The 14,252-nt window shown below is 37.6% G+C and overlaps 1 protein-coding gene across 1 annotated transcript in view; it reads left to right on the forward strand.

Moving 5' to 3' along the window:
- The first annotated feature begins 225 nt into the window (after positions 1-225).
- Positions 226-14,252, forward strand: part of atg7 (ATG7 autophagy related 7 homolog) — a 75,443-nt gene continuing 61,416 nt past the window's right edge. The window contains exons 1-10 of the mRNA XM_079241532.1: positions 226-427; positions 525-579; positions 4,648-4,765; positions 4,907-4,984; positions 5,101-5,217; positions 6,433-6,579; positions 6,957-7,045; positions 10,588-10,709; positions 11,785-11,875; positions 11,951-12,095. Coding sequence (XP_079097658.1) covers positions 256-427; positions 525-579; positions 4,648-4,765; positions 4,907-4,984; positions 5,101-5,217; positions 6,433-6,579; positions 6,957-7,045; positions 10,588-10,709; positions 11,785-11,875; positions 11,951-12,095 — 1,134 coding nt within the window. The 5' untranslated portion in view covers positions 226-255. The remainder of the gene's footprint in view (positions 428-524; positions 580-4,647; positions 4,766-4,906; positions 4,985-5,100; positions 5,218-6,432; positions 6,580-6,956; positions 7,046-10,587; positions 10,710-11,784; positions 11,876-11,950; positions 12,096-14,252) is intronic.

Consider the following 14,252-nt stretch of genomic DNA (forward strand, 5'->3'; position numbering starts at 1 on the left):
TTCAAGGACAGCTTTGCCATCATTGAGGGCTCAGTGAGGCGCTTCGTCTACTCTGGTCACAAGAGTCTGTGATTACACAGTATGTTTGCTTCTGTTAAACTCAATTTTAACAATATATGGCTGGAACTGGAACTTAATTGTACTCTGTGTTTCTAGATCTAGCAGAATATGAGGCATTTTTAACCCTTTTCCCCAACCTCTGATTCATTCCAGAGCTTGTAAAGTTTGGCTGCGCAGCTGCTCAGTGAAGTTGTAATGGCATCTGATATCAGTGAAGGATCATCGTCGTCTGCTGACATCAAGCTGCAGTTTGCACCCTTTAGCAGTGCCCTGGAGGCTGGATTCTGGCACCAACTCACTCAGAAGAAACTCAATGACTACAGGTTGGATGAGAGCCCCAAATGCATTAAAGGATATTACTACAATGGTGAGCGGTGTGCTCAAAGGCATCAAGTTTCTACATGTGATTAATTATAAATTATGCATAATATATTTGATTTAAAATGTTTTATCTGTGTTTACAGGGGACCCAGTTGGTTTGCCCACTCGTCTAACTCTGGAGTTTAGTGCATTTGATGTGTAAGTGTGACACTGTGTGTTCTTAACCCAAAAACTGTGCTCAAAGAATGTGTTGCTTATGAACCTTTAAAAGCTTATTGCTATAGTGTGTCTTTAGTGTTTTTAAAGATACCTCACCTGGTTTTGTAAACATGGCTATAAAACCACCTGTTTTCTGTAAATGATCAAATATTATTTGACAAAACAACTGCAGACACAAATTCTAAAGTATACTCAGGATTTTTCCAACAAAAATACATGGATTATTTAGATTTTTGGTAAAAATAATAATAATAAAAAAAAACAAAAAAACGAACAAAACAAAAATAACTGCAGCATAAGCTGATATTTAATTCTAAAAATAAATAAAATGAGTTAATTTGGAAAATACAAACTTATAAAAATGCTCCTTTTCCATGTTTTTGCACTTTATAGCCCGATAAAGCTTTGGGGGGAAAAAAAATAAAGAAAAAACACTAACAGACTTACAGGAGACATGAATGTTGGATCAGAAACATGCAAAGCTATAAAAACACAGATCTGCTGAGTAGAAGTCCCGAGAACAGAGTTGTTGTTTACTCTTGTATTGAGATCATTTTAACATTTCTCAGATTTCTAATAAGGGTGCAATGTTGGAATTTTAATTGTGAAAAACAAAACCTTGCAAAACCACTTGAGGTGGCCTAAAGCAGCAGAATCGAAACTACAAACCCTTCAGACAGCTTGTCCATTCTGTTATCATTCAGGAAAAGACACTCTTTATCGAAAGCCTTTAAGCCAGAGGATACGGTTTATCAGGTGATGGGTGTTGTTGCACAGAAGGAACAAACAAGGTTTAGATCGCTGTCGCTGCCACTGCTTGTGCTGTGTGAGGTCGGCTTGTTGATTATTGGAATATATGATGAAGATGGATCTGGATTATTACAATGAACACTTGCTGGACTGTGGAACACATTTTCAGTGAAGTAAAATGTTGAAGTTTTGGACACTTTTTGTTCCTCAATCAGACAAACTAATGAAAAGATGGTGACACGGCGTGCAAACAGCTGTCTCAGTGGTTTTAAGCGTACACTTAGCCACTACAGCCGTATTGTTAAAAGTAGTTATTATACATTTAGCATTCAAACAGAAAATCCACATCACAGTCAAATGTGAAAAAATCCCACCATTTCAAGCTGTCAGTCAGATGGTAATAATAACACTTACAAGCTCCATTTTGGTTCTGGATTGGCTGTAGGAGTTACTGTGCAGTTATTTGTCTTGTGGACTGGTGACCTGTCCAGTGTGCAATCTGTCTGATGGCAGGTGTGAGAGGCTCAAGTTCACCATCGCTTGAAATGCGCTTAAGTGGTGTGAGAAAATAGATAGGTGGAAAAACTCTGCTTCTTAGAAAGTGGGGACGTTCTTGCTTTTTACAAATAAGATATCTGGCCGTGTGGCTTGTGTCATGACAACACACATAAATGCTGTTACATATCCAAGGTACACATTGAAAACTAACAGGTTATTAGGTAAATACATATAACACACATATAAAAACGCAGCTTTTATCTTTTAAGCGCAGAATAATCATCAGAATAATTTTAACTTAATTCTGAAAACTGACACTCTCCACTTCGTCTGCTAACGTCTCTGTTATACGAATTGGCCGCTCACAGTCCATAGCCCTGTGGAAAGCAGTGCAGAAAGCTTTCATGCACAGATATTTCCGTCAACCTCAGTATCTCTAAATGGCAGATTAAGTGCCACATGTTTCAACACCCGCAGGTGCATTTCCTTCCATTTCAACTCTGTGTTTGACCTCCACTTGCTCACTGGCTCCAGCTGGAGCCCCTTTGTAGTCATGCTGTTCATAAAGAAGGAGGTGAGGTGGGGAAGGTTTGGTGTCTTTCCTCACCCTTTCCTCACCCTTTTCATGTTCCTTTTTTTTCTTTAAGCAAGTTTCACTTCTGGTAATTTATCTTCTCTTAAAACACTTCCTTATCACAAGACATTGATGCTGATGATGAAATCTGTCTGTTAGCACTTCACAATTTGCTCATGCGTTTTGAATGTGAACTGGCAACCAATCCAAGGCATACCCTGTTTCTCACCTGATAGCAGCTGGGAAAGGTTTCAGTACCAGTATGGACAGATTTTAGAGCCATACCACAAAAGTAGAAACGGCACACACTTTTCCTGGTGAACTTAATGGCATGAAAGAAGAAAGACAGAGAAGTAGGCGGGCCCCGACGTTGTGCCACTGCCTCGAGGAAGCTCTTGCCCAACATCAAAAATGAGGCTCTTCTACTTAAAAACAAATATGTTCACAGTAGGTGACAAAAAGAATGAACCGTAACAGAGAAAAATCTAACACAACACCCAAATTAATGAGGAGAGAAAAAAAAAAGATTACCTTTCTAAACTTTCATTTTTACCTTACAGCAGCAGAGCGGGTGGTCAGCTGGAGATGGAGAGAGGAAAGCAAGCGGAAAGTTGCACATTAAGTTACACATCTATCAGTGTAGGAAAGACTGTAGTCTTTTTGTTTGTTTTATTTGTTGTAATTCATAAAACACAAGTGAAAAGTCTTGTGTTAGGAGTGCTATGACACGCAGGAAGACTTTAATGGGAGGATGTATTTGTCCTTCATCAAATGTTGCTCGGTCATAAAAGAAATGGCCTATTTAATTAGATGGAAATGCAAAAGTCAGTATTTGTGTTCAATTTATTAACGTTATAAACACAAGTGTTTATATTTTCTGTTATATTTTCCAGTTAGAGCTGATAAGCTGGTTTTATTCAACATAGAATGTTTTCTTGGATAGCTGTCTCTAACCTTTCTATCATGTCTAAGATTATTTGGAAAGTTGTATCTAACCAACACAATAAAAGCATAAATCTTGCTAAGTTTCAGTCAGGCCTCTGACCTCATCACAGCACTGACACGGCACTGGCCAAAGTGGTATGTGGATAAAGACGGATTCTGGTCATGATCAGTCCTGGTTCTGTTAGATCTCAGCACGGTGTTTGATACCGTAGCTAACGAACTCCTGTTGCACACGCTGAAGTCATTGTTAGGATGGGCAGCTATGATTCTGAGAGAATGGCTGTGACTTGTTAAGTCCCTCAGGCATCCGTTATTGCATTTCTTTAGTTCAACTTGTAAATGCTCAAATATTACAGAACTTTAACATCAATTATTACAGTTTTGAAGATGATGACACACAACTTTATGTGTCTCTGTCACAAGACAGATAGACATCCTGTGTCTGGAGCAAATAAACTACTGGATGAGGGACATTTTTTCTCAAAAAATAGTACAAACCTGATTTTATTCTGATTGATAACAAAGACAAGAGGGGAAGCATTGGTAAGGACCTTGAGTTTGTAACCTTGGTGTGTTAATATACTCAGATCTTATCAAAGCTTTTACCAAGGAAACTTTTTTTTTTTTACCAAGTCAGAAACATCAACAGAATTGAAAGTTTAGTCTCCCAGAAAGACCATAAAAAGTCATCCAACATTCATCTCCAGTAGACCAGATTACTGTACCGGTCTTTCAATAGGAATTAAAAAAAGTTAAACAGCTGCGTCTCATCCAGAACTCTGCTGTCATTTTAACAAGGACTAACAGATCTGAACACATCACACCAGTTTTAACATGTTTACACTAGCTTCCAGTCAGACACATAGATGTTAAAAATTTACTGTAGTCTACAAATACCAGAACACATCTGTGATATGTTCAGGGAATATAAACCTGGCAAGATCCAAGCAGTACAGACTAAACACATAGAAGCAGCATTTATTGGTTTTGCTGCAAACGTGGTAGAAACTGCTAGTGGAGATTAAACCTTTACCAAATGCAGACACTTTCACATCCAGGTTAAAACATTTAGTTTTAAGCACTTTATTAATGATTTTGAGACACTCTTTTAAACATGTTTTAATTTCCTTGTAGTATTTTATGCAAAGCTCTGAAAAGTGCTTTACAAACATTTTGCTAAAAAGCATAAAGGTTCAAATTTAATAGCCAGTGTGTTTTATTATTCTCTAACAATTTACTTTCTTTACTTACTGCAACGACATACAATGTTTTGCTTACAGCGATGGTCCAACTCCCGCCCGCTGCTGTCCAGCTGTTGGAACGCTGTTTAACACCAACACACTCGATGCCTTTAAGACTACTGATAAGAAGGCTCTGCTGGAGAACGAGGCCAAAGAGGTAATGGCCACACAAAAGGGAAGCGTTGCAGGGACACATTTCTATTCACATGCACTCACCTGGTGGGAAATATCTGTTAAGAAGTCATCAGATATTGTCACCAAGTTATGCTTTAATTTTCCCTGCCTTTTTGCTGTGTAGATATGGGATGCTGTACAGTCTGGAGCTGCGCTGAAGGATCCGTCTGTCCTCTCCAGATTCATTCTGTTGACCTATGCAGTGCGTACACATAATATGAAATAAGCATCTCAATTTGATATATTATTACCTTCATGTGTGGCTGTTTTTGTTTTTCATAATTTGCTAGTTTTTAAATGACTCCTGTATGTTTGCAGGATCTAAAGAAGTACCATTTCTACTACTGGTTCTGCTTCCCTGCACTCTGTTTCCCTGATGGGATAAAGATTGTCCAACAACCTTCTGTCATTGAACAAGTTTTCTCAGCAAGACAGGTTAGTTTTTTTTATGTACATGTGCTTCTGCTTGTACTTTACATTTATCCTCTACATTAAACTAAAGTCCTTGTGGTCCTGCAGGTTTTAGATGTTTGCCGGCTTCAACACGTTTGATTCAAACGAATTGTGAGCCTGCAGACAGCGGCACTTGACAACCAGAGTTTGAGATGTCTGCTTTAGATATTTGTGACGTTTTCATCCTCACCACAAACACTTTATGACAGTAGGGCTGCCACTCTTGAGGCCTTCATAAAAATGTACATTTATGTTTAACAATCTTTTAAATAAGAATTATATCTGAATTATATAGAATTATATCTATGCATCTATATATAGATTGTGTTTGTTTGTTACACACCTGCCAGTTGTTAAAGGCAGAGTAGGAGATTCTAAAAGAAGCTACATTTTGAAAATACCCAACTGAAAAGTCCAAACACCCCTCTTCAGACTTTCACCAAGTGGAAGTCGTCTTCTGCGAAACATTTTTTATTTTTCTGACTCAACATAGGTACGTCTCTGCCATAATGTCCCCTTTTGTATACAGTAAGTGTGTACCGTAGTTAGCTTGGTTAGCTGCTCAGCTTTAGCCCCCGCTTAGTTAGTTTCAGACATATCAACATCCAGTGTTTTAGAATGAGTCTGTTAAATGATTGGAGGATGTTTTTGCTGTCCTTTCTGTTCCACCGGTGATTAAATCTTTTATATTTTTTGTGTTATTGTACTTTATGAATTTGCTGAAGTTTGTATAAATAGGATCTTAGGCAATATGATAAAAAAAAACAAACAAACTAAATTGCTCCTGGAAAACATTTCCTGTCCTACCTTTAGGCTCCAAACGTTCAATAAAGTTTTGTCTTTGAGGCTGTTGAAAATAAAAAATGATCATGGTAATAAATAAGCTAAACAGGTTTATTCACAATTAATGGACACACATCTAGTTTGTTCAAATTGTCTCAATTCAGTTGTGTTGCACTCTATCAATATAAATATATTCAAGAAAAACTAAACTCTTTCACATTTTAACCATTTATTAGAAACATTTCCCAACGATTGTGATATTTTTCAGATATATGCAATAAATCAGACACGTTTTCTCGATCAAACTAGGTGTTTAAAAAGTGTGTCTCAGTGAACCACCACTAATAAAGTACAGATTGTTTGACACAGTAGAACACTTTCTTTGCTATTGTTAATGAATTACTCCCATCTCAGGTTGCTGCCCTGCAGGAAGCCTATGACGGCCTGTGTATGCAAATAGGGACCACTGCCGTTCCTTACTTCCTAATAAAGTACACGGATGAAACCGTTCAGATGGCTCCACTTGGGGACTGGGAGACATTTTTCACTAACTTTAAGAAGGTATTCACATTAAGACGATTAGGTTATTGATTGCAAAGTCTGAAAGTACAATATTGATGTTATATTTATTTAATGTTTGTGTGTCTGCACCACCATAAATAATAGAAACATTTAAAAGTATACAATGAATTTTCTGACCCTGTATATGTGAACTGATTATTTATTATATTAAAAAGTTTGAATACATGTTGCCGGACAGTTTTCTATTTCATGATGTGGAAGGTTTTTACACAAGGTTACAGATTTAGAATTAGATTTAGAATTTAGAAAATCATTGCTCTTGATTATCTTATCAGTTAGATTTTATTGCTCTGAACATGTGAGCATATTTACACACCCATTTTGTAATTTAAATACATCTTGTTTACTTTTTCAAGGTTACTGTGGGCGTCTATGATCCGTGTACACTGTCCCAACATCCGGGTTGGCCTCTGAGAAATCTACTGGTCCTCTTGGCTAACCAGTGGTAAACCATAATAATGTGTATTTGTGTGTGTGTGTGTGCATGCATGTTTGTCTGTCTATGAAGTGACTAGATGCAGACCTTCTCTAGATAACTTGTTTTGTAATTTATCTTTGTGAAAATGTGAATTTCAAAACACATTGGGGCTACAAATCATGTCATGTGGTTGTTAGTACTAAAATATCTAAACTTACAGTTTGTAACCACAAAACTATCATTTTTGTGATTGCATTTGACTGATGGTTGACTCAGAAAGCTGTGAGATTGAAAGTTTAAATCATTTCACTTGTAAATGTCAACACTTAGTCAGATAAATATAACAGATGCACTTTTTTATTTACTTAAAAAAAGAATATTTTCCTTAAAATGGTCTCTTTTAATGTCAATTTCTAACTGTTAGAAACTCCTTTCTGCATGATCTTAAACTAAAAGTCAAGACTTTTCTTAGTAATTTGATCTTGCTTAAAGATTTTGTGTTAAATGACATCACTGGCGACGAATTTAATTCACCTAAAAATTTTCCTCTCAGATCAGTGCTATTACGCTCTCATTTTGCGGTCACATTGCAGTTTTCACTGACTTTGGGGAAAGGACAACAGCTGTTAAGTAGGAAGTGTGTGTGACACGCGGCAGCTGCTGTCTGTGGATACCATTGGGCCTATTGTGTAAACCAACACACAGGACAGGCAGTGTAATTAAATCATCTTGAAACTTCTGAAACTTGTAGATAAAGTTTTATTTCAGATGCTTGGTACTATATTTTTCAATGACTAAAATGCTTAGTTTGCATGTTTTTAATGTGTATTATTATCAACATTGACAGTTGGTCTACTTTGGTAGGGAGGTCAAAACTGCATAACTGTTGTTTGAAGATTAGATTATTTATTACTCTCCGTATTTTAATCAAGATGCACCACATGAATAAAACTTATATCTGAGCCTTTCTGAGTTGTCAAAGTATCAGGTTTATCGTAATATATGTCATATATGTCACAGCTCAGTTGCCTTGTCTTGTGGCAAGACAACCAACTTCTAAATATAAATATAAGATGTATTTTATTCATATATTTTAATAAAACATTTACAGAGCTAATTTAATATTCCCAGAATGAGACTCTTTAGATATTGGCAAAAGGATCAAGAGCATGTGGAATTCAGATTTCAGTTATTTCACAATGAAGCAGAATTTCTTTCAAGGGTGCATTCAATGTCATCATGTGAGACTTAGCACATTTTTAAGAGAGAAAATCAAACAGCTGTTAATGCTGTGAGTATTTGTAAGTCACAGCTCTTCCTGTCACAGGTCTGCTGTCCTTCCTCTCAGTGGTAATAACAGTCTGTGATGCTGCTGAAGTCTCAAGGTGAATTGGTTAATCCGGAAAATTTACAGTCACTCGTGGCTGACCTGCAGCAGTCTCTGCAGTGCTACACTGTTACTACAAAATGACTGACATTTCTTGACCTGACTTTGTATTTGTTCAATTGGATCATTGCCTGTTGGTCTCTGTTTGAGTCAAACAGGACATTTTGCAGACACATGAGAGACATTTCATCCATCACACAGTTTTCAACGTGGGATCAAAGGATTTATCAACTAAAGCTCAACCCAAATGTGAAATATTTAAAAAAAACTGGACACATAAGCTGTTTATAAGTATAGTTAATGAGCAATTCTTGTCCTGTTTTTCATCATTCATCCGTGTAATACATTATGTGTTCTCACAATTCTAAAATTGAATAGTTTAAAAAAAGAGAGACTTTGAAAAACATAAATAGGGAAGGTCTTTTACACAAAAAATAAAAGTGAAAAGGAGGTTCATTATTTTGTACATTTACTTTAGATTCGATATCGGAGTGACATTATGAATATTATAGTTTATATAAAAGTGTCTTAATTTATACAAAAGCACAACACTTGACACGATGGCAACTTCCTAACAGATTAAGCAAAAACAGGTTCTAAAAAAATGTCATGTCTCCAATCATTTTTATAATGCTGAAGGGACTAAACACATTTTTACAAATTATGATACATTCAGATTGCCTCAGAGGTCAGAAGCTGGTTCAGACTTGGGAATAGCCGCCACATTTCATGGGTGAAGTCAAAGTTAGTGATTCTTTCCCAACTTCCCGAGTCAGATATCCAACTGCAAAAAGCACCCACTCTTGGCAGCTGTTTTCTGTTTGGCATTGGTAGGAATAAGTCTGGTAATTTGCTATTATGAAGTGTTTATGGACACATATTAGAAGTATCAATATAAAACATATCAAAGAGCACCACTGGAGAATTCCAGAGCCAAAAAGCTATACCTTAATATCACTTTTGATATTCTGTTTCTAGATGTATAGACAGATACGACATGTGCAGAGCAAATAATACAGGCTATGACTCTCACAAAACACATAATGGTCACACAACGGCTTCTTTAAAAGTATAACAATACATTTTTCAAAGTAAAGCACAGTCATTATCAATCAGTTGTACTTCAGGTAAATACTACTGTTGAGCTCCACCATACTGTATACAAATCCTATAACAAAAATAAACTATTTGTTGTTAGAGTGAGGTTGACTGCATGTGCGAATTTAAGGTGCAGAATGGGCACTACACCATGTATCCGGTGAAGTCTCAAGATGGTTGCTGTTGGTCCCCACCAAAGACGCCACAAGATGACTGCAGTTGTCATAGAGACGGTGGAGTCACAAGACTGCTGCTGTTACCCTGTGACCAGTGAACATGTGGTCCTTTGTCTATGTATGCTTATTTGTAAGCAGCACGTGCAATGGAGTAGAACAAAGAAATAATTTAATCTAGATTAGTTAAAGACCAATCAAAATTGTTGTGAGTTCAAAAGAGCGCTAGGCTAGAGGAAGGAGATGTTAGTTTAGCATGCAAGAAAAGTGTTTAAACCTAACTTGTCTAAAATAACCTCATTAAATAAACAACAAAAATCCAAAGAAAAAGTCAGTGAAAGCCAGAAAATAAACTTCTAATTATTTACTGAAAAGTCGATTATGCTTAGTCATGTTGTGCTAAAGCTAATGCTGATGCTAACTGTTAGAGCACAGTTTGTCTTACAGTATTTTGCTACCACAGTCCTTGGGAAATACTTGGTCCATGAGGAAATGAGGAGCTGAAAGGAGATCCTTTGTCCAGCCGTGTCCTGTTGCGTTTCAGCTATGTTGAGTTGTTCACCCTTTAAAACAGGTCTAGTCCTCTAAATCCTTTAAAAAGTGGGAGGCGTGTATAGAAACTGTTGGAATTCCTCCACTGTTCACCTGATTTGGACATGAATGACCTCAAATTAAAGCTGAAAGTTTGCAGTTAAAGCAAATCTTGTTTGTTTAATCTCAAATCCACTGTGTGAATAGACCCAAAAGATGAGAAATGTGATGATGTCCCAATGTTTATGGACCTGATCATACCTGCATTGTGTTTTGATTAGAGTAGAAGAGATATAAATTTTACTTCCGATTTGGATCAAGCCACTTCTTCGTACACGTTCCAATCTTTAATCTGTACACGATGGCCATTTTCACTTTAGGGGCTCTAAAGTGGATGCAGTGGAGGTGCTGTGCTTCAGAGACAGAACTCTGCAGGGAAGCCGCTCTGTTCAGCACAGCCTCATCTTCCAGGTCAAACTACCCAAACTTCCCAACAACTCAGGTAACCCCTGTCCCTTTTTATTTGGGTGCTTGTGTATAGTGTGGGTGTGTGTCTATATGTCCACAGATTTGTAAATGTTTACCTGCATGCATGTGTCTGCTCACTTGTGTTGATTTGTCCCTGAGTCTTTACACATGTTCCACTGAGACTGTCTGCTTCCTTTTCATGCCGTACTAATCTCACAAGGTGTCTTTGTTATTCATTTTGTCTGACAATAAGGTATGAAAGCAATTTAAATGGTAATGGTGGGATGACAAAAGAGGGTTGCCATGCGATATGTGAAGGTTTTTGTGAAATTCAGAGGAGAAGGCTTTGTTACCTTCAGTCTTCCTCGGCACATCACAGTTTTAATTAACTCAGAGGTTGTATTCTTGGAGTTAAAATAGATTCACCTATTTACATAAAAAGTGGAACATTTAAGAGATCCTGCCTTAAATTTAGACCTTACATTTATTAACACGCACATTTTGGTTAAAACAGAGATTGATTTAGTAATATTATATTACCCAGGAAATAATTTGTTCTTAATGTTTACAGTGAAACATTATCTCTATGATTTTACAAGCTAATTGCCCATTTTAATGATTGCTCTATAACACATCAGCTTAATATCACTCAGTTAAAAAAGAAATGAATAAAAGTCATTTGAAATTTATAATTGTAGATCATTATGAGGTTGAAATGAGTCCTTCTACTGCATAAATAAGATATGCTTAACATATCTGGCAGTACAAAAGGTAAGACAGTATATCATCTTGCACTTCTACATGTTTTATTTATAACAGGAAACATTTTGAAGCAGGTCAATTGTGTCAAGCGTGTCTAAACACAGTTAGTTTATTTCATCTGAGCTGTTTGTTATTCTGTCATGTGTATTGTATTAGAGTAGAGGTAAAAAAAAATAAAAAAATATGAATTAAGCTTTAATGTATGCAAGTTTTTTTTTTTCCAAATGGCAGAATCAGTCACTGTTTCAGGAAATCTGATTTTATTGGAATAGTTTGTATTTTCAGATTGTCAATTAAATCATTCTTATTTTATCCTTTTTTTCATGTTTTTTTTTTTTTTTTTTTAGCTTGTCCAAAAAGTGTAGGTTGGGAGAAGAACCCAAAAGGGGCCATGGGGCCCAGAATGGTCAACCTGAGTGAATGCATGGACCCTAAAAGGTAAAATACATTGAAATGTGTGGATATATGTGGCAGATCTATAACTATGCACTGTGGGTATTTTGCTCTTTGCAGGCTTGCAGAGTCATCAGTGGACCTGAACCTGAAACTGATGAGATGGAGGCTTGTTCCGTCATTGGATCTAGACAAAGTCGTTAGCACTAAGTGTCTTCTTCTGGGTGCTGGGACGCTGGGCTGCAATGTGGCCAGGACGCTCATGGTAAGGTTGGAAAAACATGAAAGGGCTGAGGATTGCTTAAAGTCCAAAAACATTTTGATCAGTTATATTTCTACCAAGTCTCATCTTGGTGATGGTTTCTATTAGCATTCATTGTGCTGTTTAAATATGATCACTTATTCAAAGTCAAATCAAATCAAACTTTATTTATAAAACACATTTCCTACAATAAAATGTAACAAAAAGTGCTTTACACAATAAAAAAAAAACAACAAATTCATCAGCTCCTCCCTTCTCACACACTCAAATGCGCGCGCACACACACACACACACACACACACACACCCAACATTAATTTCCAACACTTGTCTTAAACATCACAAATACACAAACCTAGTTACGTACTGCTGAGTACAGATGAGTCTGGTAAGGAAGCACCATTGCAGGAGCCGTCTGCACCAGGGACCTCATTTATCAAACTGTGCGTAGCAACGCTGACTACAGGTGGCGTACGTACGGAAAACAGGAAATGCGGCGCAAAAGAACTTCACGATTTACAAAGCAGTGCACAAGCACGTCCCACGTCTGTTTTGCTTCATAAATCGGGATCAAGACTAAATTTTGTGCACCTGAAGGAACAGCTTGTCACGCCCACATGTTGGCCATAAAAGGTCAGGTGAACACCCCTGATAAATATTAATTCATCTCATTTCCATGACAGTTCTGCAAGGAAAAAAAGCAAAAAAGAGGAATTTTCTGGAAAATGAGGTAGAAATTCTAATAGATAAGGTTGTAAAATGTAAAAATACTTTTTCTGATGGACACAGGATGGACATCAGCACCGCCAGAAAGGCAGAGGAGCGTCACCAGGGGACAGATGCTGTCAGCTTGTCTCATCAGCGACCGGACTTATCTTGAAAGTAAAAATAAAGTGGTCAGACAATAAAATGTAAGGAGAAAGTGCATCTTCGTCCACAGGGGGAGGAAGGGGGGGCTGCTGCCCACTGCCACAGATTAGAAGCTGGTGGGGAAAATGAACGAGTCCAGAGATACGCTGGAACAAATTGCGCCAAATGATACTGGAAGTGGTTCATTCCTTTGTTTCATATCATAAAATGGACTCCAGTTTATTTACTGGGAACATACTGGTGTTCCTGTGTGTCCCAGCTGGGTTGCAGTGCTGCAGATGTGGTCGGAGAGTGGGGAGGCCAGTGATTCCACTATGTGCCCTAGCTGCGGTGTCCTCGCAGAGGAACCAATAATCACCATCAAGGAGGAGGTGCAGGAGATGGAGAGAAATAAACACCACCCTGACAGAAATGACACTATGAGATAAACTTGTGAATAAATCAGAATTCTCCACCTCTGATGTGTTGCATCACTTCTAGACGTAAAGCAGCAGCGTTTGGTTCCAACATGAGAGGATGATTGACAACACAATCATTCAGATTGGATGATTGTGCAGGTGAACGCAGGTGAAGCGCTGACGCCATTTAGTACCATGTTATGTAGCGCCTCCACTATCTTGTACACATTTTACAGCTGTATAACAAGTTTCCTCCTCCACACCTCCACCTGCCTCCATCTACCCGATGGCCGCGACACCAGGGCGTGTCTGGTTGTGGAGAACATAGTTCTGTTCTGCACTGGGTTGGAAAAAGGAGAGATCAGCCCCAACTTGTCAGTCACTTCCCTTTGAACTCCAGAGTCTCCAAGCTCCTCCGCAGGGACAGAAAAGCCACTGTGCACCTTTACGCATTTAGGTACATTTTATATCCAACCATCACTTCATGTTTTGTATCTGCAGGTGGGGGAAACACCCTGATCAACCTAATGATGGGCGACCACATCATTTTAATTGTAATTATTCATTTAGACCTTTATTATTATGGCAGCTTCTGTACGACTTATTAACTGTGTGAAATGGCTTTTATAACATGTAGAACTGCTTCGTTTCAGAACAGATTTTACTGCTGGATGTTTTACGTGGTGTGACAATATAAAAGGTGCTTTTTTTTTCTTTTTTTTTTTTTTCTTGGCACATGTTGTTAATGTACAACATTCTGTGTGAAAGTTTATATTTGATTTTGAACAAATGTCTCAAACTTCACACCATTTCTTTGGTTTTATTTTCTGCCTTTGGTGTCGCCGTTTCCTATTTCTCCAGATTTTGTGCGTACTCCAGGGTCAGAGTTGGCG

Source organism: Telmatherina bonti (genome assembly GCF_933228915.1).
Source record: "Telmatherina bonti genome assembly, chromosome: 6".
Lineage (NCBI taxonomy): Eukaryota > Metazoa > Chordata > Actinopteri > Atheriniformes > Telmatherinidae > Telmatherina > Telmatherina bonti.